Here is a 27,025-nt window from a genome sequence, read left to right as displayed (position 1 = left end):
ACTTACAACATAAGTGCAAAACAAAGTGCAAAAATACAGTTAAGTCAATCATTACAAATTCAATTTAACTAAAACATAGTAATTCAAAATACATTTTACAAATTCCAATTTACAATTTACACAAGTACAGTAAGTGAGGTTTACATCCTGGACAGTGAAAGCTAAGTGCTGTCAAGATATAGGGTCACAGTCAAGGGCAATGGGAAAGGGAGCAAGGAAGAAAACAATCAAAAACGCAAGGAGCATAATAAAACTGTGAAGTGCTATCTAGCAGGGATAAAAGGACTAATATTACAAGTACTGTCGGAAAATATGCTCATATACAAGTAATAGAGCAAACTGCTGATAAGATGAAAGGCCATTATCAATCGGCTGAATGTTCATCTCTGCAGTGGACAGGTAAGTAAAATGGTGAGGTTATGTTTCATCAGCCATAATAATCAGGCCATGTTATCAATTGAAAGAATGAACATAGTCCCGGATTCCTTTTAAAGTGTACTGCATAAGGTGGCATATTGCAGATTTGTTTTCAATCACTGCTATCTAGAAACGATACCTGCTTTTTTATTTTGACACAGAGGTATTTGTTGGGTGACTAAGACATTGACATGAGTGCAGAACTGACAGTTTTTACCATAACAGTACTGTGAGAATAAACTCGCCATATGCAAGATTGATTGTATTTTTCTTATGGGTTCAACTTCTGTTCCAATCCCAGTGTGGTTATTTTAATCTCCTTGATAGAATCTATACCAGCAGCTGTTGCTTTTTTATTACTGTACTGAAAAGCCATTTGTCCTACTGTACGTAGGAGGAGAAGGATCTAGAGGGATTTATTTAAGAAATTGTGTACACTGTGGTTAAAAGCAGGCTGTATTTTCTATTGCATTCCTTTAGCTATCATTATGAATACAATTAGATAGATGTGTGCATGTTTGTTTTCTCCATATCCTGCTCAGTTAGCTGTCAAACTCATTATTTTTCATCCAGTGTTGAATCTGGGAATGCATTATGACATGAGAGCTTTTTCAGGTGACTTCATCTGCCATTCAAAGGCAAGCAACAAGGTTTGTACCATGCATCATTAGATCAAGTCTTTTTATTAATATTTAAAATGTAAAACCAAATTATTGCTTATAAAGCCTTTGTTAAAATTATCTTTATCAATACTGCTTAGCATTACGTAGCATAAGCTGCTGCTAACTCTACCCTTTCTATGGGGACACAGACTTATCTAAAATTCTTACAGTGTAGTCCTACTCATACAAAGGGGACTTTTCCCACTCCTAAGTATGTGTTGTACAAGGAAAGGACCCTTTTATGGCATTTGCTACCTAAAAGCACGTATGGATCAAAGAGGCCATAAGATTCTGGATATCTACAATATGTACTGAATATATTTCTTCTGAGTCTTTAAAATTCTAGGGGGATTAGCACTCCCTGATTTACATTATCTGCAAGTTCAGACTGTGTAACATTTCACACAGATAACAGAAATGTCATCCCTGTAGAAGGTGTCTGTAATATGTCAGTCACCTCTATGTATTCAGTCCTCACTCAGTTCCTTTGTGTGCAAAGGTGTGAGTTACCCAGCTTTTTGCTCCAGCTCCGTGAGTCACGTATTGTGCTGTTCGCAGGAGTCAACTGCATGACTAGCTGACATACTGACTGAGAGCTCAGGAGCTGTGCGTCTCAATTCATTTAGAACCAGTGGCTTCAGATTATAGTTTTAAAGGATCAGGAGGTCTTTAATTTTTTTTTGTTCAGCCTGAAGCTCAAATCAATGTACCGATGCAAGTGCTTTCACAATTGGACATATATTTACCTTTTTTTTGGTCTATCTTAGTTTTTTATTTTAATAATATAGGCTACCTGATGCATTTAAGGTTTTCTATAGACCAGACACAGAAATATGTCCTCATTGAAATAATAAAACCAAAGATGGAATCAACCCCAGAGGACTTCAGTTATTTTGACAGATTCAAATTTAAAAACCAGGTCTCTGTATATAAATGTAAGCTTCTTTTGTAAAACACCTCCCAAAGTGCTGTCTGATTCAAATTGATATTAGCAGAATGTAGCAATATCCTAGTCAAATACTCCTGCTTCTCCTCTTTTGCACCAGGGAGTCATTTTTACCTTGGCACTCATAGATCTAGTTCTTGTAGCAGTACATTATTAGTGCAACATATTAATTGGATTTATAAATCAGTACAGAATGTTGTATTACCATATTGTTAAATCACACAAACACAAACAAACAAAGAAATAAACAAAACAAACGGTCAGTCCTCTCTCTCCCCAGTCACACCTCTCCTCTTTTAGTGTGCATCAAAACCTCTTATTTGGGTTGGGCAGGAAAACAAGCACACATAATTGCATTGGCTACAGGTGCTGTCCAATTATCCACTCTGACTATTCACACCTGTAGCATACAGCCCAATTATCTCCTGATTAGGGCAGGCTGGTTCCAGGGCTGGTAGTGACCCCTCCCATGATGTGGGCTGGGTCTGGTCAGCCCTCTTTATGCTCGTCCCAGCTCAGTTGTATTCAGATCTGGTGACTGGACATGCCAATGCATTAAGCTGAATTGACTGTCATGTTCTTGGAACCATCCCTGAACAATCCTAGCCTTCTGCCATGACGATCTGCATAAAATATGGGGCCAAGCCCCGTTATAACAAGTTGAAGGGTCAATGTACTATATTTACACTACAAAAACCATGGGCATGAAAATAACAGTTATACAAAGTGCCCCTGCCTTACATTATAGATCACGCACATAGTGAATATGAATACCATGAACTAAATTAATAGTTCTAGCCACAAAATACAAAACATATCATCACCAGCAAGCCAAAGGAATTAAGAAGTGGTCCAATTCAAATATCACTAGCTAGCTAGTTATACTAACAATATCCATACATTTTAACACTTTGCAAACCAAACAAGCTAGCCAGTCACTCATGCACAGATATGAACCTGGCTGCAGGTGACCCCCCACTCCACCAATGCATAGTCACGAATTTACAGGCTGATACGCAATACGTTTCAGTATTCTTTTGAACATAGGTGAACTGTAGGGGGGACACGCCCCCAGATTTCTGCCAGTTATTTAGTTTTTTTATAAATATGGGGGGAGAGAATATGTGAGTGTGTAGTAGTTTATTTATAACTTTTAAACATTAATATAACTCATCCATGCTGTTATTTTTGTTCTCGTCTTTGTCCATACCTGACTCTTCTGTAGTAAATGTCAGTAACAACAGCAAGAGTGAGGATCATTTATTATCAACATTTTTGTGGGAACCCATCCTGGCCCATAGATTTGAATGTTAATTGATTTTGTATTAACAACGCGGTCTTCTGCTTATAGAACTGTATAAGTTTTATACTGCACATATTGCTGATACAGCATAAAGAACATAAGAACATAAGAAAGTTTACAAACGAGAGGAGGCCATTCGACCCATCGTGCTCGCTTGGTGTCCATTAATAACGGAGTGATCCAAGGATCCTATCCAGTCTGACTTTAAATAATTTACTGCTGTATTATTGCATTGTGATTTCAGGTAAGCTTTTTGCAGACAGCCTTTAACTGCTAGTTGTTATACATTTGTCATGGTTTTGAAATGGGGTTTTCTTGTATAACAGATATAACTTTGAAAACGTCTATGAAGCTGCTCGAAAAAATAAATAAATGAAAGGATGTACAGATGGAAGTGCCCAGTTTTAAGCAGATAAAAGTGGACAGCGACATCTTTTAAAATCGTGCTTCTTCGTGATTGTAAGTAAATTACACTTCGTGTAATTGAAGTTTACTTTTCTGTAGTAGGTATACATTAAGTTGTTGCACTGTATGTAGAGTACAGTATTGCTGGAAGTGCTTTTAACTCGTACTTGTTCAGTAGTTCATAATTGTTTATTTTGTATTTTTGCTATGAATAGAAAGAACACGTGGGTTCCAATGTTGCACTTTTAAATTAGTTATTCAATTATGTTAGTTATTAGTACAGTAACATTACATGTAAAGGTACATATTATTTACATTTCTGTAGGATGTGCAGCTTGTTGACTTTTTACTAAGGCCGTTGGTTGTACTGTACCAGGGGTTGATAATAAGCGGCATCTACTGTATTTGATCTTTAGTCATTTATCTAATAATCTATACCTGAGAGATTTGGGGTCATTAAAACAACTTTTATCTACTACCGACCATAAACACTGCATACCACCACAACCTTAAATTGTGCCCCCCCACTTTCTACCGTTACGCATTGCCTATGCTTTTGAATGTTAATTTATGCAGGGATCTAGACCAGGGGCATTACATTGCAGTCAAATTAGCCAGCTATGTTAAGGAAGCGCTGTTGGACAGAATAAGGAATAGAGACACCCGTACACAACAAATACAGATGAGTAAGTTAGAAGACGAAGCATAGTTTACTTTTTTTTTTACAATTCTTTCTTGGGGGTGCTATGGGGGTGCTTCGCCAATTCAAGGGGTTGCTTCACCCTTGCGGCATGGGATCAGTATTAAGGCCTGTGCATTTTGTAATCTATATTAATGATCTGGACTCTGGGATAGTTAGCATACTTGTCAAATTTGAAGATGATACTACAGTACTTGGCTCAGCAGATACAATCTCGGCAGCACAGGTTATTCAAAGGGACTTTGTGGACAAGTGCAAGGTATTACATGCAGGTAACAGAAATGTCCACTATAATTACACTATGGGAGGAATAGAACTAGATGAAGTAATGCATGAGAAAGACCTAGGAGTCTATGTGGACTCCTCACTTTCCCCATTCAAACAACGTGGGGAAGCAATAAACAAGGCAAACAAAATACTAGGGTATATTGTCAAAAGTGTAGAATTTAAGACAGGGCAGTAATGTTAAGACTGTACAGTGCACTAGTTAGAGCTCATCTGGAATACTGTGTACAGTTCTGGGCTCCACACTTCAAGAAAGATATTGCTGCTCTAGAGGCAGTTCATAGGACAGCAACCAGACTTATTCCAGGTTTGAAGGGAAAGTCCTACTCGGAGAGACTGAGGGAATTGAACCTTTTCCCCCCTGGAACAGAGAAGACTACATGGTGACTTGATTCAAGTCCTCAACATCATGAAAGGCATCGACCACATCAAGCTTCTCCAGATCTGCAGGGATAGTAAAAACTGTTGCGTCTTGAAACTACCGTGCAGTCTGGCTGTGGCTGTGCGGAATGCGGAGTGGAGAGCAGAGCGCAACAACAACTCCTCCTCTCTCGCCTGGATTCCTGCTGGGCAGTATACACTCAAAAAGGACAACTTTGGTGAAAGGAAGTAACATACCCAATTGTCCAGAATAAGGACACGAGAGGCTGCCTAAGAATTATACGAACAATTTTGAGTGAGGTGGGGTGGGAGGGGGCACTCAAGGGTGCCAATGAGATTTCAGCAGGGGCACTGTGGCCCATCCCCTTTGAGTTTTTGTAAGTGGTGTTGTGGGAATATGGTGTAATTTTACAGATTTGTTGTTAAAACATTGTAAGGGGGACATTTTCCTTTAAAAAATAAAAGAGTATTGCACCAAATGCATCGGGTATCACCATGTGAATAGAAAGAAATAATCAGATCCACTATAATCAGAAACACTATATGCTTGATACCTTGATATACAAGTGTAAACATGACATCTATGTCCTGCTCTACCTTCCACATCTTTAAGGAACTGTAATTAAAATAGGTCTTTTAATAGGTAAAATAGGTAAGATCACACAAAGTACATGTTCCAACAGCCTAAAAATAATATAGACGGGTAAATGATGACTAAACATTGCAATACTGCATACTGTTGGCCAGCACAGAGCTCTGTGTAATATCTGCATAAGTCTGGGATAAATCATATTGTACACCAGCATGTTTTGGCGTCACTGACATTGATACAATTAAAAAATAATAATCTTAATTGCTATTATTTGCCAGGCTTCTTCTTTATTCAATATAATGTCCCTTGCCTCCTAATACCCTTCTATAATCAGCGGCTGTTAAGCAACACTGAAATAGGCAGCACACTCTTTTGCCATTGCCAGATCATAGATTTGGCTTGCCACAGAGTAGGGCTGGGTGATATGACTTAAAAATAATATCTTTATATTTTTAGAAGTTTGGGTGATACACGATATATATCTCGATATTTCTTCTTTTTATCCAATCAAGCCACAAAATAAGACCAAAGACATTCAAACTACAAGTATTTCGTTAATCCTTCAATAAGCAAAACTAACAAATACTACATGCAGGCTGTTGTGGGAAATACAGAATGCAACACATTACAGGGCAAGTGTTGTGTGATTACTATTACGTGTGTTATGTTGTTATGGGATATATATATATACACACACTCACTTAAAGGATTATTAGGAACACCATACTAATACTGTGTTTGACCCCCTTTCGCCTTCAGAACTGCCTTAATTCTACGTGGCATTGATTCAACAAGGTGCTGAAAGCATTCTTTAGAAATGTTGGCCCATATTGATAGGATAGCATCTTGCAGTTGATGGAGATTTGTGGGATGCACATCCAGGGCACGAAGCTCCCGTTCCACCACATCCCAAAGATGCTCTATTGGGTTGAGATCTGGTGACTGTGGGGGCCATTTTAGTACAGTGAACTCATTGTCATGTTCAAGAAACCAATTTGAAATGATTCGACCTTTGTGACATGGTGCATTATCCTGCTGGAATTAGCCATCAGAGGATGGGTACATGGTGGTCATAAAGGGATGGACATGGTCAGAAACAATGCTCAGGTAGGCCGTGGCATTTAAACGATGCCCAATTGGCACTAAGGGGCCTAAAGTGTGCCAAGAAAACATCCCCCACACCATTACACCACCACCACCAGCCTGCACAGTGGTAACAAGGCATGATGGATCCATGTTCTCATTCTGTTTACGCCAAATTCTGACTCTACCATCTGAATGTCTCAACAGAAATCGAGACTCATCAGACCAGGCAACATTTTTCCAGTCTTCAACTGTCCAATTTTGGTGAGCTTGTGCAAATTGTAGCCTCTTTTTCCTATTTGTAGTGGAGATGAGTGGTACCCGGTGGGGTCTTCTGCTGTTGTAGCCCATCCGCCTCAAGGTTGTACGTGTTGTGGTTTCACAAATGCTTTGCTGCATACCTCGGTTGTAACGAGTGGTTATTTCAGTCAAAGTTGCTCTTCTATCAGCTTGAATCAGTCGGCCCATTCTCCTCTGACCTCTAGCATCAACAAGGCATTTTCGCCCACAGGACTGCCGCATACTGGATGTTTTTCCCTTTTCACACCATTCTTTGTAAACCCTAGAAATGGTTGTGCGTGAAAATCCCAGTAACTGAGCAGATTGTGAAATACTCAGACCGGCCCGTCTGGCACCAACAACCATGCCACGCTCAAAATTGCTTAAATCACCTTTCTTTCCCTTTCAGACATTCAGTTTGGAGTTCAGGAGATTGTCTTGACCAGGACCACACCCCTAAATGCATTGAAGCAACTGCCATGTGATTGGTTGGTTAGATAATTGCATTAATGAGAAATTGAACAGGTGTTCCTAATAATCCTTTAGGTGAGTGTATATATAAAGCTGGCGTTACAATAGTTTTAATAAATCTTAAATGCGGGTGCCTTATTTTATACGGAATAGGGATTTTATACAGAACAATTATCCGGTCAAGGAAGGATGGGACAGCAGCTCCCGTCTAAAAACAGTCCACATTCACCGATGTCTCTAAGATTATTTATTAGAGAAAAAGTGAATATCATAATGCTTACGCGTTTCGACTTATCTTCCTCAGAGCACATATACACATGATTTCCTGTCACATAACAACAATAACACAAATAATAGTAATCACGCAACACATGCGCTGTAAAATGCTATAGATTCAGGTAGATTTATCACAGCAGGGTTTATAGTGGCACATTTAACATCTGCTGGACAGGGACATTTCTCCTCTGACTGTCGCGTCTCGATTCTACTTACCTGTACAGCACGTGTTAATACAAAATAGTTTTGTTATTATTATTATTATTATTATTATTATTATTATTATTGTTATTATTAATAATAACAATATTATTATTATTATTATTATTATTAATAATAATAATAATAATAATAATATAAAACTGTTGAACCATTTCACCATCTTAATAAAAAGAAAATGATACTTTCTGCATGTGTTTGCATTGCTTTCCAATTTCTTAAAATGCAAACAAACGTTATTATTAATTTTATACAAATTATATACATCTAAATTAGCGGGAGTGGGGGGTGCTTGCAGGTCGTGTTTAGCCCGGCGACTAGAGCGGTGCGCAGCGTGTGCGCTTGCGCATTAAAGTATCTCTTGGTTATTGGGGTTATTCTGTGTCAGATCACTCTCCTCCATGTCTGTCTGTGTTTCTGATGCACATTTGCCTGCACCCGGCACGTGTGGAAGAACCGGGAAGAACGCAAAGCGTCCTAATGACGAAAAATACTGCCGAAAAGAGTGGGATTTGCGACAACACGATATGAACGATAGACCATAATATGAAACAATAGACGTTTTTCTATCGTCATACGATATATATCGTCATATCGCACAGCCCTACCACAGAGCATCCTTTTGTATTAAAAGGGAAACTCACACTTATCCTCGATGAGCAAAGTCTGTCTTAAGATAACGAGCTCATTAAATCTGAGATGTATGTGGGAAGAACCAAAAATCTCAGATATCAGTTCTGGGATATGTCAATTGAATATAGACTCACACTTTTTTAGCCTGATTTGGCCAATCATGACAAATCTGCACTGATGGGGATAACAAACTGCTTGGTCCTGGCATGTGCACGGTACTGATGAACGTGTAGTGTGAGAGGGTCCCTCTCTTGCCCTCTCGCTTGCCCTTCGATCCAAACTTTAGCCTCTACGATAATACAAACATGTTTAATATCTACTACTACAACTGGCATGGGTTGTGAAGTTTGAGAGGATCAGCGACACATTCTGAGAACAGAGACTGGCAGCAGCCAATGAGAGTTGAGCTGATTACAGGAAAAAAGTCAGGAAGAATAAACATGTTAGGAGTATTTGATTTTCATAAGTATTTATTCAGATACTTCAAATACAAATAGTTACGATGATCATGCTGTGGAATGGCTAAATGACTGTTGCTCACCTCATAGCAGAGTATACAGGCCAAATTACACTCGCCTTTCCAGCCATGTCTTCAGCCACTTTCTCTTTTCTCTCCACTTTTTTTGTTTGTCTGCATTGATGAATGGACAAACAGCAACAGCGGCGAGCTTGTGAGTGTCCAGATCCATGTTTGTTTACTTTTTCTCTAACGGATCATGTGTGTTTCTGTGAGATTTGGGGAGTTTCAAGTCTGTGTCAAAGATCCCCAGAAATAAAGATTTCAGATCAGTCGTTAAGTGTGTGACCCCGTTCTTAAATTATCATGTAGTGTGCACACCATCATGAGGCAAAATAAATACATTCGGTGAAAGACGGGTAAGTGTGAGCTGCGCACCATTCTCAAAATCAGTATTTTAAAAGCAGTGTAGTGTGAGCCTAGCTTGACCCTGACTTTGTTAAGCCATGTACAAACAACAACAACAACAACAAACCTAAATGTCAGTAAAGTATGTTTTGGTTTCTGCCGATTTAATTTTATTCTTTTGCTTCTTGGAGTGTTTTTCAACTAGTAAATGCCTCACACTGACTTGCAATTGTTCATTTGCAGGGATGCGCACACAAAACAGTCTTTGATTGCTCATGATTCTGTTCTGACAGAAGGATTTTAATGCTGACATGGAAGCGTAATCAATCAGGTTGCCTCTGTTCCAGCTCTATTTAAAGCTCTTGTGCATGTTTGCTTTCATAACAAATGTATAGCCAGCTAGCCAAGAACAGCCATAGGTGTTACCTTCCCTAATCCTTAATTTGACACATCTGTTCGGTTTCAGCACATTGCCTAATGGCCTGCTCTCAGGTTTCAGAGGTGTTTTCACTAAACTTTTGAAAATAAAAAATGTTTTTGCAGCAGTTATTATATGAGGTTGCCTTAGATATACAAACCATCTTTCCTGTTAATGCTGCATTTTTGGACCATGTTTCCTTCTCTGTCCACAGGAAAAACAGTAACCTCCCAGGCACAACATTTTTATTAGTTTGACAACAAGTCTTTTACAACATTCCTCACCAAAATAAAATGTCCTGTGGATCTCTTTTCTGTCCTGGGGTGTTTGGTGGGAACATCAGTTGACAGACCTTTCCAATATTTTATTTTTTCCATTTCCGTATTTAATGGGCTTGAAAAAAAAAATGTGGATTGTAGGAAAAACCATTACACAATAATTGTTTCTACAACAATCAAAAGGATGTTGTGCTCCCTTTCTTTAATTTAGGAACAATTTAAAATGTATAGACTAAGCACACATCCTTACTCCATGTGCAACATATATATTTTCCAAAGTGTTTCTGCACTTTACCAGAGGTGAAGCAGGAAGCTGTACAGACAGAAACACTTAAAAAAAAAAAACTGCCTAGGACACACAGCAATGACAACTGTAGTGGTTAGGGTTCTGGACTCATTGAGTGAGTGTCATGGGGTTCAATACCAGGTGGAGGACACTGCTGTTGTACTGTGGAGCAAGGTACTTTACCAAGATTCCTCCAGTAAAACCCCAGCTGGGTAATTGACTGTAAAAAAAAAAAAAAAAAAAAAAAAAAAAGCTATATTGTAACAATTGCCCTGGATAAGGGCATCTACTAAAAAATATAATAATTACAAGCAGGTGGTGTTACCAGTCGTGTTCGGGGTGTATAAATGTAAAAATGTAGAAGATACATGCACACTGGAATATCTTTTAAATTTTTACATTTTTTATTTAGTACCCAGCACCTGGACCAAGCTTATATGGATATGCGTACACTACCATCTTTCAGGGTGTATACATTAATACCTGGAATTGACTAAGAAGACTATTAGAAGATCAAGACCTCAGACAATGATGATAGGTCTCAAGTTCCCAGGCTTGGGCAGTATTGCAGTACTCTCCTGAAACATGTCAAAGACTACACTAAAGCAAATCAATACAATGCAGAGAAGTGGATTTTATATTTGTCCCCTGCTGAGGAGTAGCAATGCATGTCAAATATAACTTTATTGTATTATGTAGTCTTTTCATTCTTATTGCCATGACATTGTTTGAAAGGATCAAAATAGACGGAGGCAAAAATCACCTAACTTTCAAGATGAGCTGCTCATATTCTCAAAAGTGGGAAAACTAAAAGATCTCTTGATTGTACTAGTAAGAAAGGTTTAACCAAGGAAAGTTTTACAGATAACACACATACAAAAGCTTTGCTATGCCCAATGAGTTCAAAAAGGCTGATGTTTGGGAATCTTTTTGTATGCATAATTAAGTTTTCCTAGTGTGTGTTTTTTAAACTCAGAATTTGCTTAAAGTCAAAAAACAGGACTGACCAACAAAACATAAAGTAAAGTTAAAAGAGAAGTGAATTTTATCTGACATGAGTTGCAACTCAGGAGGCAACTGTTGCACCTCAACCTGGGACTACACCACTCACTGTCCCTTCAAAAGAACAATTGTGAGTTTTACTTTCTGTGTACAGGCCCTAAACAGAACTGTAACTCGGGGACATGAAGCAGCCCTTACCTGGACACCTGAGACTTGCAGGGCAGCTAATTCTAAAATTAAGGGGCTTTACTTGGCTGACTGAAGAGAGGAGACGGCAGGGTACTTCCGTGCCTATGCACGGTTCACACTGCTTTGTGTTCAGTTCTCACGGTGTTGAGTCAATGTGTTGAGTGCCTCAATGATTAAAAAACAAGGGAAACAAAAACAAAACATCAATGAGAACAAGGATGCTGGCTGTCTTTTGTTCAGCACAATGTCATAAAGATCATCACTGTCTTCTCAGTCACTGAGATGTGCTTGCAGCTGGTCAGAGGGAACACCCTGGGACATCGAATAACATAACTGAGAACATGGTTCTGCAAAGATGTACGAAAGATTGCCTGATGTCAACATTGAAACTGAAAAACACTTTTTCACAGAAAGTGCATTTTATGTGAAAATCCATGAGGGTTAGTAGTGTGGCCGTTTCCCATTGCAGTTACATTAGACTGGAGCGGACTCTTTTTGGAATTGAAATCTAATAAAGGGGCCCTTGGAGGAAAGAGGACACCCTGTTTTCTTGTCCTTTTTGTTTAATTTAAATAGAGTTGCATAATCTCACAGGTCTATTTGAGCTTTTTCTAATATGTGTGTACACATATATCATTTATGTGTTGTCAGATGTAAAGAATATAGTTTCCTTAATGGTTTGTTTTCTCTCTCATTATGATACCCATAAACGGTTTTGACTCACAACATAATTAATGCTATTCGAGCGCTACTGCAGAGTTCATGATTGAAAATTGGAAACCACAAGGTCAAAGAAAAAATAGCTCAGTTAAACCCATTAGGTGCAGTAATGGTTTAAGGGATGATAGAGGATGATGGAGTCCTGGGTTGCTGTTGCATTCTGAGTTTCTAATTGAAAGCATCCTCAGTCTGGGCCCTGCAGGTGGGATTAATCATTATTGTCAGCATACCAGAACTGTGCACACTGAATACTTTTTGCTCACATCCTTTGGGCAACAACCCAGTCTTCTGGAATATACACTTTACAGTATCTTGAGGTTTTACCTTTACCACACCTCAGCAGATGGAAAATGTTTTGAGGGCATTAGGGCTGGTGGGACTTAAGTAGATTTACATCTGTGTGTTCTTGCATCTGTAAAGAGATTTTACTGGGAATGTTACTGGGACACACTAATCAATGAAACAAACATAATCTTTGATTGCATCACAAGAGAATGTAAATAGCATAGGTGTCACGTTTCCCTCGGGGGCTCGGGAACAGGGGACCCAAGTGCTGGATCGCAGGATGGTCGGACAGGCGTGGGTCGGGTACCGGCGGATCAGGGCAATGGAGGCTAGACTGAGTCGTGGGCGATAGTCGCGGGAATAAGGGCTCGGAATTGCAGCTAGGACTGACAAAACTTCGGCACGACTGAGCGAAGTGAGGGGATTATAAAGGGGAGGAGGAACCAGGCTTGGGAGGTGCAGGGTGAATAGGTGCAGGGTGAATAGGAACAGAGTGATAGAACAGGAGTGCACATGGGTGACCGGAATGTTAAAAGACAGAGTTACGAGAGCAGGGAGTAGGCAGGGAAATGGCGGCCCCTAGTGGGGATAGAGGGGGAGTGCTAGGAGACCATGACAATAGGCCTATAGTTTACTGATGTGTGTTTTCTAGAAAATCCCTAATTCTGAAAAAGTTCAGGGAACATGACATTTTTAAAGAGTAAATTATCAATTAACAGTAACATTATTACTCCGAAGGAGTAACAGTAACAGTAAATTATCAGTAACATTCCCAGATACTCTTTGGTATCATTAACAACACATTAATGCAGTTATGCCAGTAATAAGGAATAACACCTAATACGAGAACTTCCTCAAGGGTTTTTCCCTTCAATTGAGACGTAAAACCGAGGTCCTGACTCTCTTTGATCACTAAAAATCCAAGGGTAGGGGTGTCCTGGCCAAATTTCCAACAACGCCCCTAATCCCAATATAATTGGCATTAATCTCTCTCTGCCCACCTTCCCATTGAGTAGCTGATGAGTGGTAAACGTACTGGTACGCATCATCCAGATGGGTGCTATACATTGGTGGTGGTGGAGGTGGGACCCCCTAACATGTAAAGCGCTTTGAGTATCTTAGATAGAAAAGTTCTATAGAAGTGTAAGAATTAGTGTTATTTGCCTTGTAAAACGCAGATCTTGTTCTTTCTCGGTTTCTTTATTATTTTTCGTCTAGCTTCTTATTATTACTACTGATTACTTATTACTAATAAATACTGATAGGTTACTTTTAGCACCATAATTACAACTGAACACTAATAGCAAACTATAGATTATCTTTCTGAATATCTCATATCTAGGCATGGGCCGGTTACCGGTAGGAACGGTTTGAAAAAGTCACTGTTTCAAAACCACTCAAATTTTCCGTGATACCGTTCCTGTGGTATGAGCAGTTTTTTTTATGTCTTGTTGAAGACGGAAAGTGCAGGAATCCCTAAGGTTGTGTCATGTGCAGCATAGAGAGTAACACGACCCCTCCCCTCCGGTTGGTGCGAGCAGTCAGTCACCTGTGTGGAGGATGGCCGAAGGAGGTGAACCCCTGGAACTTTTTTTGGGTACCGAAAACATTCAGTAGGCCACGGCTTGGAGGAGGAATGACATCCAACTTGTAAGACGTGTTTAAGAAGAGAGGTTGCAATGCAATATGATATCCCATCTACGGGAGCACCAACCGTCACTCTTCGCTAAATTCAAGGTAACGCGGTCTTGAAATGAACATTTGCAACAAGCTAAGAGAGTTAGCATGTTTAGCACTGGTGAAATAAATACTATTGGCTTGCTACCGAGGCAGATAACACGGCTAATTAACCATCTAACATCAGCTAGTTACCCCCCTCACGTTACTTCACAGAGCAGGGAAGAGCAGAGTACTACGTTTCTGCGATTTAGTACAATAATTAAATTTAGCTGGTATCACGTCTATACTTTTAAGTCTTCCACCATTGTGTACATCTGTTCAAAATCACGACATTTAAAAAAAAAAAAATGCTGGCTCTCCGGTGTCTTTGCCGCTGTTTGTGTGTTGTGCAGAGAGAGACCACGTGTGTGTGTGTGTGTGTGTGTGTGTGTGGTAATGTAGCAAGACAATGTCTGTGCTTCCCAGCCACCAGTGTGCCCTCAGAGTTCTGGTCTTGTACCTCACCACTCCAAACTTAATCCAGGAAAGGTGAACATGCTCACATTCCTGCGTCATAACTTGGACTGAAAGAGAAATGTGTAGAAAATGCGCTTGTCTTCAAAAACCTTGTTGAGCTGCAGGTTTAGGCTCACTTAAGTGACTGCATTTATTTTAAATAATTGAATTCTTCTTATATTAAATTATTTAATTTATTTAATTATTTAACCTGACATACATGTTTACTACTGTTCCAAATAGTCTATATGTTGCTTAAAAATAAAATATATTGTGTTCAATGGAAAACATACCCAGGCACTTAAAAATAACAAATTTTAGAGCTGTAATCGCAATACTGTGATACCGTGAAACCGTGACATTTTTGCTTAAGGTTATCATACCGTCAAAATCTCATACTGGCCCATGCCTACTCATATCTGACCTTTGTCCTTCTCAGAGCTGGATACTGCACATTGATTACATGAGAACACTTGTGTTCAATATCTGAAGACAAGTTCTCATGTAATCATCTCATTACTCCTTCCAGGATAGGTTGAAGAGTTACATTACTTTGGAACATAGATAAGAAAGTGTATATGAAGTTTCCGAAAATGCTATCTGTGTTCAGAATGGAGCTAAGGATAATGGGATATTGCCAGTTTTCATTTCAGGGCTGGCAAAATCGCTAGCCCGACGTCCCGGGGCTATAGTGTTTTCCAGTCGGGCTACCAAAATGCATCATGCTCTCTGAAATAGTGTAATCAAATCCCTCCCTTGATTCACGTTATTCACTCTCTTGACTTGTTATTTTAAGGCACAATACGATCGCGGAAGTTTTTGATCATCAGATTTGTCCGCAGTGAAGTTGAGCTTCAAACCGAGTATCGACTGCACAGCGGTGCTATGAAGTTTGGCCTAGGGCCAATTTCCGTTTTTGCTAAAAGTCGGCGGCCAGAGCGAAGAGCAAGTGAGGCGGGGGCGGACGGGGTTTTCTCTGGTAAGAGCGGGAGGGGATGGGACAGGGTTTTCTCCGGTAACAGCGGAGGGGGGGCAGACCGGGTTGGCTCGCGGGTTGCATATTGGGTGGCCCAGGAATACGCAGTGCAATTTGTCCTGAATCTCCGTGCTGGAGCTCTTGTTTTAAGATAAATACATTAATAAAAAATGAAGACCCACTTTCAGTGAATGCGTTACTTTGCGTGTCAGAATGTCTGAATCCATGTGCAACACACACACTACCATATATTCTGCTATATAAACAGCATAACATAATTAGAGCACCATTTACTAGCCTCACAAAACTCTGGTATTATTATTATTATATTGATTTTATTGCCACACGCTAATATGTGAATTATTCCATCAGAAAATGAACACACATTTAGCATTGTCAGGCTTTTATTCGTGCTTAATGGTTAGAACAACAGAGCTACACGCTCGGGTTTTTGTCGTAACTCTGAGCCTGGAACGTTCGATCTCAACGGGAGACTAAAACTGAGTGCAGCGTTAATGTCACTGTCTCTTACGATTATAACTCGCTATTAAATCAATCGTACATGACCAAACATCAATATCCCCAATGTATGTAAAAATACTTAGAGTTAAGACCTCATGTCAAACATTATTTTGTTCTCCCTTGTTTTTATTACCCTTCTACCGGTAACTTAAACGCCATTGCTGATGCTCATGTGTCTGGCGTTGCGCTGCAGGAGCCATTTGTTCCGCCAGGCGGCACCGAAAATTTAGGTCGCTCTACTTCTTTAAGGCAAAAGTCTCCGTGAACCACTGTGATTGGACCCATACACTGCCACTTAATTTAACCCTGCACTGGTACCATGAAAAAAGTTACATTGACATTGGGGTGGGGTCACAGAGACCCCATGGTACCACAGCAGGAAAGTAGAGGGTTTCACCAAATTGGTGTGTTGGTGCTAGATAAATGGTTCAGTAGAAATACAAATAAATCACATTCATTCCCTTTACCTCATGTTTTCAAAAGGTAAATCACTCAGCACCAAGCAGAGACTTACATGATAGATTAATAGAAATTTCAGTTCAGTTAGAACCAGATGCACATTTGTATTGATGATTCTAATTTGATTATTTTAAATCTGATTGTTGATATTTGTGTTTTGAAAAAGTTTTTGATTGTTTGGACTCCTAACCAATTTTCTACATAAAAAAAAACCTTTTTATTTGGGCTAGTAAAATTCATTTCGGGCTACCAAAATCTGAAGAGTGCCTGCCCGAAGGGCTACCAGAGATTTTGAAATTTTGCGAGCCCTGCATTTTTGACATTTGACGCCTTATGGGTGGCAGACACAATGGTGGTCACTATAGAACATGTATAGGAAACCAAATGTGCTCTATCCATGTATGACCTTCAGCTTGACCTCTGACCTCTCCTTCAAGGTCAAATGTGAGTTTGATAGTTTGCAAAAGTCGTTACAGTCATCATACATCATGTCATAAGGGGCCAAATGTGTTCTTTTGAAAAAATGTTTGAACTTTGACCCTTCCTTTAGGGTTCAAAGGTCAATTAAAACATTTAATAATAGTATAGTAATGTTTTATTATTGAAGATGTATAGGAAACCAGATGTGGTCTATTTGACATTGTCCTTGATTTTGACCTTTGACCTCTCATTTCAGGTCAAATGCAGGATTTTACCACTTTTAGCTGTGTAACAACTCACCAAGAGTAGTTAGAACCACAGTCTATACAGAACACGTATAGGAAACCATATATGGGCTTTCAAAATTTGACACTGAATTTGACCTTTGACCATTACTTCCAGGTCAAATTCACTGAGTATTGAAAAATACATTTTTTTCCTCCTAGAATATAGATAAAAAGCTGCTATTTGACTTGATTGATTTATAATGAACATCTTAGGTTTACTGCAAAAATAATCCAAGCAACCTGAAAATTGACCTTTGACCTCTCCCTACAGGTCAACCAGTGCTTAAAATTGTTTATATTGCCCTCAAGAGTGTATATATGCTAATGATTGCTATACAACTCATATAGGAACTCATATGTGGTCTGTTAAAAAATGTCCTCCATTGTAATCTTTGACCTCTCCTTTAGTTCAAAATTAGAACTGACTCATAACTCCTTACATAGTGCATTTAGGCTCTTACTATGGAACACATAGAGGAACCCATTAATTATCTATTTGAAAATGCACTTTCTTGTACGGTAAAATGCAAAACCCTTTCTTAAATCCCTCCAGAGACAAGCTAGGAAGCTGTTATAAAGCTACAGTTCCTTAAGATGTGTTTAACATGCTGAACTGCTTTCTCTTTTCAATGGTCTTAAACAGATGTTTTACAATGTAGATTAAGTTTCTAGACATTTCTTAATAATAATAATAATATATAAATTATTATTATTTTCCTGCAAAAAATAAATAAAATACTTCACTGCACAACAGAGCACACAAAAAAACTATGTCTAAATACCAGCAAGATTACAATATATACATCAAACTGAAGGTTAGAGTACTATTAGAGTAGTATTAAGCATAAAAATGAATTCTATCAGGGTTAACAGAACTAGAACTGGAGCCTTATCAGATTGATGGCATGCTGCACTTGATAGAGTTCAAAGAAATAATAGAAAAAATAGTAAACCTTGAGGTTGAAAGCACCCAATTCCTTTAACCTGGAACACATAGGTATTTTATTGCTAATTTCATATTTTAGGTTCTAAAAGGAACAGAGCAAAGTTAACTAAAACAACTAAGGTACTTAGTAAGCTCAATAATGACCTGAGAGCCAGAGCATACAGACTGAAGTTGAATGAACCCTATTTAGTACAGGAAAGAGAAGGTTATTCTTTACCCAGCAAGTCGTAGATATTTAAAGAATATTGCCTAAACAAACTCTGGGAAGTGGATGCACTTGGATCCTTCAGAACGCTTATATCACTCCACTATACCCAGGTCCTTAGTGGTGGTGTTGATGATGAGCCCTTAAGTTTCAGTACTAGTCAGCAGGGCTCTACAGTGCGAGCATTTTACCCGCATTTAAAAATAATGTTGTGCGAGTGTGAAATACAAGTTGGGCGCACAGTGCGAATACAGTATTTGAACTCTATAAGGAAATACTACATTGACGTGATTATGATAATAATGATATTTTACACTAACATTATTACGGTAGGAATGTGGGAAATGTAGTTCGATTGTGGATTGTCGCAATTAACCGAGAAGGCAACGAAAACTACAAGTCCCGTGAATTATGTTCTTGACCCAGTGTTGCAGCGGTTCATTTGGCAAGATATCCAATCATCTACTAGCTGGCGTTAGTCGTTTCGTCATTAAAACACACTTACAGATACAATTGTACTCAGCGACAGCGGGGTTGCAACAACTTAGAGATAACGTCAATTATTAAAATCTGCTAAAATCTTTTTTGGTCTACCTGGGGCGCAGCTACTAAAAAATGAAACCTTGAGAGGTGGTGGAGGCAGTAGCTACACCCATGGACAGTATAGGAGCACTTTACAGTGAAATTACACTGCAGGCAGTTTGCTGGAACATGTGCAAAGCTGCACTGGAGCTGCAATGGTAGGATGGAGATGCTCAGCTGATGCAGGCCGCTGCCTCCGAAAAGTTGTCCATCAAGGACGGCACATTGGATCCGTTTAAAATATACGTTAGTTTAACTCGTGTGCGTCTCGCAAGCTACACCTGTTTCTTTACCTCCTCAACTACATTATTATTATACATTTTATTTATAATGGACTCTTATTATACCCACGTATTACACTCAAGCAACAGTCAAAACGGATAGTTACAGACAGTAAAAATATGCAAGAAAACAAGCAGCAAGGTTAGCCAATAAAGGAGAGCGAGCAATAAAAAGTCTGAAAAGATTATTTTAAAACTTGTAACTAACAGATCCTTAAAAACTTTTTCCCAAAAAGTGATTTTTAACACATTTATTTCAATATGTAGGGCGCTCCTCAGAGCCTCTTGAATTGTGTTGCACAGCTGTGGCACATTATACTATATGATCAAACTAGTGCCATACACATTCAATTCAAAATATAAATATATATCATAAAAAAAAACAAATGGAAAACGTTTGAGTTTGAGGAGAACTGGGCGAAAGTGTTGTGGTCAGATGAGACCAAAATCGAGCTCTTTGTCATCAACTCAACTCGCCGTGTTTGGAGGAGGAGGAATGACCCCAAGAACACCATCCCCACCGTCAAACATGGAGGTGGAAACATTATGCTTTGGGGGTGTTTTTCTGCTAAGGGGGCAGGACAACTGCACCGCATCAAAGGGACGATGGCAATGTACTGTCAAATCTTGGGTGAGAACCTCCTTCCCTCAGCCAGGGCATTGAAAATGGGTCGTGGATGGGTATTCCAGCATGACAATGACCCAAAACACACAGCCAAGGCAACAAAGGAGTGGCTCAAGAAGAAGCACATTAAGGTCCTGGAGTGGCCTAGCCAGTCTCCAGACCTTAATCCCATAGAAAATCTGTGGAGGGAGCTGAAGGTTCGAGTTGCCAAACGTCAGCCTCGAAACCTTAATGACTTGGAGAGGATCTGCAAAGAGGAGTGGGACAAAATCCCTCCTGAGATGTGTGCAAACCTGGTGGCTAACTACAAGAAACGTCTGACCTCTGTGATTGCCAACAAGGGTTTTGCCACCAAGTACTAAGTCGAAGGGGTCAAATACTTATTTCCCCTCATTAACATGCAAATCAATTTATAACTTTTTTGAAATGCGTTTTTCTGGATTTATTTGTTGTTATTCTGTCTCTCACTGTTAAAATACACCTACCATTAAAATTATAGACTGATCATTTCTTTGTCAGTGGGCAAACGTACAAAATCAGCAGGGGATCAGATACTTTTTTCCCTCACTGTAAGTGTCTTGAACATTGTTACATTTGTTTTTCATTTTAGCATTAAATATGAACCATTTATGGTGATGTGCCACTAATTGTTTGTTTTTTTGAGTTTGACATTTTTCAATTTAGGGGAACAGTGCTCCTATGGAAAAAAAAAGTAAGCATAGAGCCCTGAGTCATAAAGACATAAAGAGCTAAATAATAAGAGTGTCATTGTGTCAGATTTCTCTTTATACTTTATACAGAAATGTGATGTATGCGTTGTTTTATTTCTTGTTTTTGTACTGGAGTGAGACGTAATATTCCACAAAAATGTTAAAAGTGTAATGAAAAGTCTTTTAGATGAGAAGTTGAAGTGGGTTCCAGTGTTATTGTGAACATGCATCCCTTTCATAGTTATAGCTAGGTTTGTTACTACATAGATCTGTTTTCAAAGGATTTAATATTTTTAGCCTATAACAGAAAATTGAAGATGTTCACAGTTCACAGAAAAAAGGAATATCTTATTACTTGTATTAAATGTTGTTTTATTTTCTTAAAATTGTGTGACTCAGTATTTCACAAAACTGTCCTGGAAACTTATTCATAAAATGAGGAAACACAAAGCAATTGAAAACAAACCTTATTTCTGTGTGGCACTATTTTAGATGTTAATGACCTGCTTAGGATGCATGCTGGATTTCCCAGAATATAAATTAGTGGTGTATTGGATAGACTTAAGGACTGAAACACTAATATACTGCAGTATTCTGTGAAGCATAGATCTTATTGAACCCCACCAAGTCCACTGATGATCTACTAACTGTCTCTAACACCTGATGTGGCCCCTGCCAATAGAAGAGCATGTGGCCGATGTGTGTCTCATGACTGTGAAGCCCTTCATATTATGGTGATGGCTCTATCCCTATGGACCAGTTGTCAGTACATCTTCCTTCAGCCAAGTGCATTTGTCACTCACCATCTGGGCTTTAAAATAATTTCCCTCATAACTGCATGTTGCCATCCATGACATCTGTACAATCTCAAATAGCATTCAAATGTTAGAGGTTTAGGCCCGAAATGCAAACATTGACCCTCCCTCTAATTGCAGATTTCAACTCATTGTTTATTAAAAGCTGGGTCAGAGGTTTTGGATTAATTCCAGCCTTTGTCAACAAGAACTTAAATATTGTTACAAGAGATGATAGTAAGACTGAGTAGAGCCATTTAGCACAAAGGGGAAACATATAGTTACTTAATATTGTATGGAGTAGGGCTGCCCCCGACTAAAGATTTTCCAAGTCGACTAGTAGTCGTTATTTTAAGCCATTAGTCGACTAGTCGTTGCAGTTTATTATATTAATTTAATTACTTAAATATATATTGGATAGGTGGTTGAGAAAAATTGAAATGGTTTGAGTTCCAGGGCTGAGAGAGAATGTTATGAGTAACATTGCTAACACTCTTCTACATTACAGAGAAATACTAAACCATAATAATGAGCCTTTTAAAATACAAAGTTTACAATCGCATGTGTAGCCGATGCAGGTCAGAGATTCCCGCCCGCGTTTCGAGCCGCACACCACCAGGGCTCCTCCGAGCTCCGAACCGCAGCGGCTCCAGCGCAGTAGAATGTTAAGCCCTCTACGCAACAGCACTGTACTACTTTTACTGAGAGGATAACGTAATTTTGTAACGTGCTCATTATAACCCAAATGAGCCCTGTTACACACACACGAAGCGAGCCGCAGCAACACTGGCAAAAGCGGTAATGGTTCTGAATGTGTCGGAAAAACCAGCAAGTAGACGGTCTGAACATTTTAATGTATTAATATACAAAGTGTAAGTGTATGGAGGAATTCGATAATTTGTTTGAAACATTCACAGCTGACGATGTTGATTGGTCTCATGTCAAGTGCAATAAAATCTGCCATTTTGTCCGTAATATCTCTTTCTTTTCTCGGTAAGGGAGGGTCTCATAACTAGTGTTTTCTGAGTCAATGTCGGCTTTAAATATGAAGTTCAGGCTGACTCGTCCTCTCCGCAGTATATTGAATGCGCCTATGGAAAGAAAAGCATATTAAGTTAAACATGCAGTAAGCGAGGTACTAACTTCCCCACGAACACTTGGATAAGCCTAAATAGTGCATATTTATCTAGGTTATCTAACGTTAGAGCGAGTGGCCTTATTGGAGTCATTCTTTACCCTCTCAAAATTAACGCAAACTTTAGATTTCCTTTGGACATAATAAATTACTGCATGGACCATGGGTGCTGACGGTGTTTTCTCCGGCATGATTGTAAGACACACAAGTAGACGTCTGTATATAATCGAGCTGCAATGCCGTTAGGGTAAATAATCGGAGTACAAATATATTTTTGGAGCCCAGGTGTAACGACCCCACTGCAGCTGTGTAAACGATCATGTCTGTCACTGACTGCGTGATTTTGCCAATTCTTGTGGGTTTTTTTTTTTCCCGCGACCGACCAATCAAAACTTGATCGACCAAGACTTTCCTCTTCAACTAACATTTGGTCGACTATTAATGCGCAGCCCTAGTAAGGTGACTGTCTGACAGAGTAGTGGATATCTTTGTTCCTCACATGATTCTCTGCTGCCTCAACCCCCAAACTCTATTGCCGGTCTTTCCATATTACATACAATAAACAGTGAAGGATACATCCTTTATAAACAACAACAGCTAACATGACAGTAAGAATTTATTGGTCACATATTGAGCTGATTTACAACAGGGGTGTCATTTACATTACAACAAATTAGGTAGATTAAAAAGTGTTGAAAAAGTGAGTGATCTGAAGTATCAAAGCATTGGTTATTTAACTGCCTGATTAGTTTGTAAACAATTTTTAACTGTTAGGGGATATTAGCCCTAACTAGCCTATTTATTTCAGAAAAACAAGAAAACATACATAAATACAACTTCTATGGACATAATGGGACTTAAAAACAATTGTTATTTAATGACTACTTGCATCAATTCTTCAGTTATATACTGTCTGTGTAGTGGTTTTAGTAAGTCCCAGGGTACACCGATGAAGAGGTAACAAGTTTATTACAGAAAACATAAATACAGGTTAACCCAGAGCTCTCCTCTCACATGAAGTGAAGAAAAGAACTAAGGATGTGAGTTGGAGAAGCCTTTTTGTATCTTTAGAGACAATGGGTTACAGTCTTCTCTGTCAGAAGTGATTACATCTCATTAAAATACAGTTGTACAACATAGTTTACCACATATATAATAATTAACACAGACCTAAGTTTGTTACTGTTGTTGAAGTGTTTGATGAGTTGATTGGTGATGGTCAGCATTCCTAGGCAGCGGATGTTTATCAAAGACATTGTTGTAAGTCCTTAACCAAATACCTGTGCCCCAAAACACACAATCTCTATACTGTTTGACTGTTTCAGTTGATTGAATATCCAGAAGACAGTGGCTGGATGAAATCATGAAAAGACAATGCTCGATTGAAGTAACCTCTCGGACAGAATAAATACAAACTAATGATTGCTTCATAGATAAACTGAAACAATGTATACTATAACAACATGAAACAATGTAATATATACAGAATATAAAGGAAATGATAAAAGTAAATACAGTCCAATACAGTCTGTAACAGTAAGTACTGTACAAATAATTAAAATGTTGCTGTATAGAGAAGTCAAAGGCTTCACATTTTTTGTGTTCTAAGCATGGAAGCGGTTTTGCAGGCTTTGGCTCATTGAGTGAGCTTTCTCTAAATGCCTAGAAAATATTAATCTTTATTGTCCTTAAGTACCAAAAAGACTTATCCTCTGTACTGTATATCTCTGTTGCACTACCGACATTATTGCATGTGTGGAACAATGACTGCTGCTCCTTTGTTTGAAATGCATTTGATATGCATTCTGAATACTGAGTTTCATTTCCCCTTATGTCATAGAAATGAAATGCAACCTTACTGAGGGTTATTTCCTCTGGTCATAAGATTGCTAGTTTATCCCTTTATGAATAGTTACTGCTTCCAATTCTTACAGCTTTTTGCTAAATAGCTAATCTTTAAGGATCATGGGCATGTATTTTAATAACATAAACGTAACGTTGACTCATAAGTAAAGGGAATTGACCTAGATGTCTCATGAGCTGTAAGTTTTGGTACTATTCTATTGAATTTTTCGTAGGTCTTCACAAGAGCCCAGTTATTTAAAGTCTTATCATGGCTTCCCTTGACATAAACCCCATTCACACTGAAACATTTGCCGTCAATTTGCGGCACGGGTCCTAGTCTAATTGCTGTGAATTTGCCAGCAACGTGTCTCTTTGAATGGAGCAGGAAAATGATTGCCGACAAATTCAGTGTCAAGTCCTTGCCTGTCGACGCAGTGCATCAGCTAACTGCAGTAACCAATCACAGTAGGGGTGCATTTTTTCCACCACAACACAACAAGGTTAAGAACATATATAGATATATAGAATATAGTCGCAGCAATTCTGAGTGTTATTGATGAACCAACAGGTTGGCGTATGTAATGCTAACTATTGTCACACATGTCAGAAGTTATATACCAATAAATAATACAAAATATATTATCTCTATACAGGTAAACGTGTTACCCCTTACACTCGGTTAGTTTCAAACGAAATCGGTTCGGTTCGTTTGCTTTGAAACAATGTATCCGTGTGCTTGCCATTCATATTTGCCGTGTGTACAAACGCGCTCATTTTATAACTCGGGTTCATTTTCGTGATTCACTTCCGTGTTTTCTCAGGACTCACGACATAAAATAATCAAGTGAGCTCGGTTCGTTTTGTATTAATAAAACACCGGATATTTACATTTTACATGATTAATGCATATAAGAAATGACAGCATAATGCGTACAATAACATACATATGACTACATTGTATTGTTTACTGTACATGTCCTGGCTATACACGTGTCTAAATTTGAAATTATAAATTGCATTATGCTTTGAACTGTAATGTAGTTTTGCACTTTGTATTGCTCTTATTTGTAAGTCACCCTGGATAAGGGCGCCTGCCAATAAATAAATAAATAATAATAATGAAGGCAATGAAATTACTACATGTTTTCTAACACATTTGACTTCTGATCAACCAAATAATACATGGGTGCGTTCACGTTGTGCAGATGTGACCAGATCTGTATGCAGATCTGACCAACAATGTAATTCATTTCCATAATTGTATGAAACAGTCTGAATAGTGACGCATCCAACTGTCTATTTAAACACACTGTATGCAGTTATACAGAACACAACAATAGGCTACTATATTAGTGAATATTATAATCAGCGTTGCGCTGCCGAATGGTGATTATTTTGCCTATATAAATATATATAATAACACAGTAGTGTGACGTCTGCTAAATATCCATCTCAAAGTATTTTACTGCTACTGCCATATTTTAAACGGGAAATGATCGCACTTGAATATGGGTCCGTGTCTCCTCTCCGGATTCACATGGCTTCTCGTTCCTATGGCTACAGCGCTCTTGGTGGCAATCTCTGTTCTCTGTGTGAATGTGTCCTTGCCGGCAATTTTCCCGCATTCAAACCCAGTGGGAATAGGGACCAACAGGAAAAAAACAGGAAATGCCGTCAATTTGATGGCATTTCAGTGTGAATGGGGATATAGCCTCAGCCCTTGATCTGTATCAAAGCCTCACACCGGCAAGTGCTTTATGCATTGCATAGATCATGGATTCATATCATCTGGTGACAATTCAATAAGACTGGGATGCTGGCAGGTGTCGGAAACTGACATGCACTCTGAGGCAGACTTTTTAAAAGACCTGTCCTTTCTATTATGGAACCGATAAAGCCTTAAGTACCAATTCAATGCAAGTCAGCTCCACATGGTTTTACATTTTCTGTTACCTTGGCTCTACAATATTGAGAGCTGAGCTTGCTAATCAACACTTACCTCTTCCCTGTGCATTAATCCTTCTTTGTATCCCTGGCAGGAGACATCAGAGGACAAACCGTCATTCCATACTGGGTCTCCTGGGGAAGGACCAAACGAGCAGCTGGGGCACAGTTTCAGGTCAGGTGCTGGTTAAATTACTATATATTTAATGTCTATACCACGAGCCAAGCTCTCACCTGATTTGTAATGGAATATCTACATACAGAGGCCCATTATCAGCAACCATCAGTCCTGTATTCCAATGGCACGTTGTTTTTGCAAATCCAGGTTTATCGTTTTAAAAGGCTAATTGATCATTAGAAAACCCTTTTGCAATTATGTTAGCACAGCTGAAAACTGTTGTTCTGATTAAAGAAGCAGGAAAAC

At 38.9% G+C, this 27,025-nt stretch overlaps 1 protein-coding gene across 2 annotated transcripts in view; it reads left to right on the top strand.

Moving 5' to 3' along the window:
- The window catches only part of adam19a (ADAM metallopeptidase domain 19a), a 175,903-nt gene that overhangs the window by 15,991 nt on the left and 132,887 nt on the right, over positions 1-27,025 (top strand). For both annotated transcript variants that reach the window (XM_066719673.1, XM_066719672.1), the window contains exon 2: positions 26,697-26,776. In XM_066719673.1, the coding sequence (XP_066575770.1) occupies positions 26,697-26,776 (80 nt within the window). The remainder of the gene's footprint in view (positions 1-26,696; positions 26,777-27,025) is intronic.

This window comes from Amia ocellicauda, chromosome 13, assembly GCF_036373705.1.
Source record: "Amia ocellicauda isolate fAmiCal2 chromosome 13, fAmiCal2.hap1, whole genome shotgun sequence".
Lineage (NCBI taxonomy): Eukaryota > Metazoa > Chordata > Actinopteri > Amiiformes > Amiidae > Amia > Amia ocellicauda.
The sequence above is the reverse complement of the archived record's forward strand: the minus strand, read 5'-3'. Positions and strand labels throughout refer to the sequence as shown.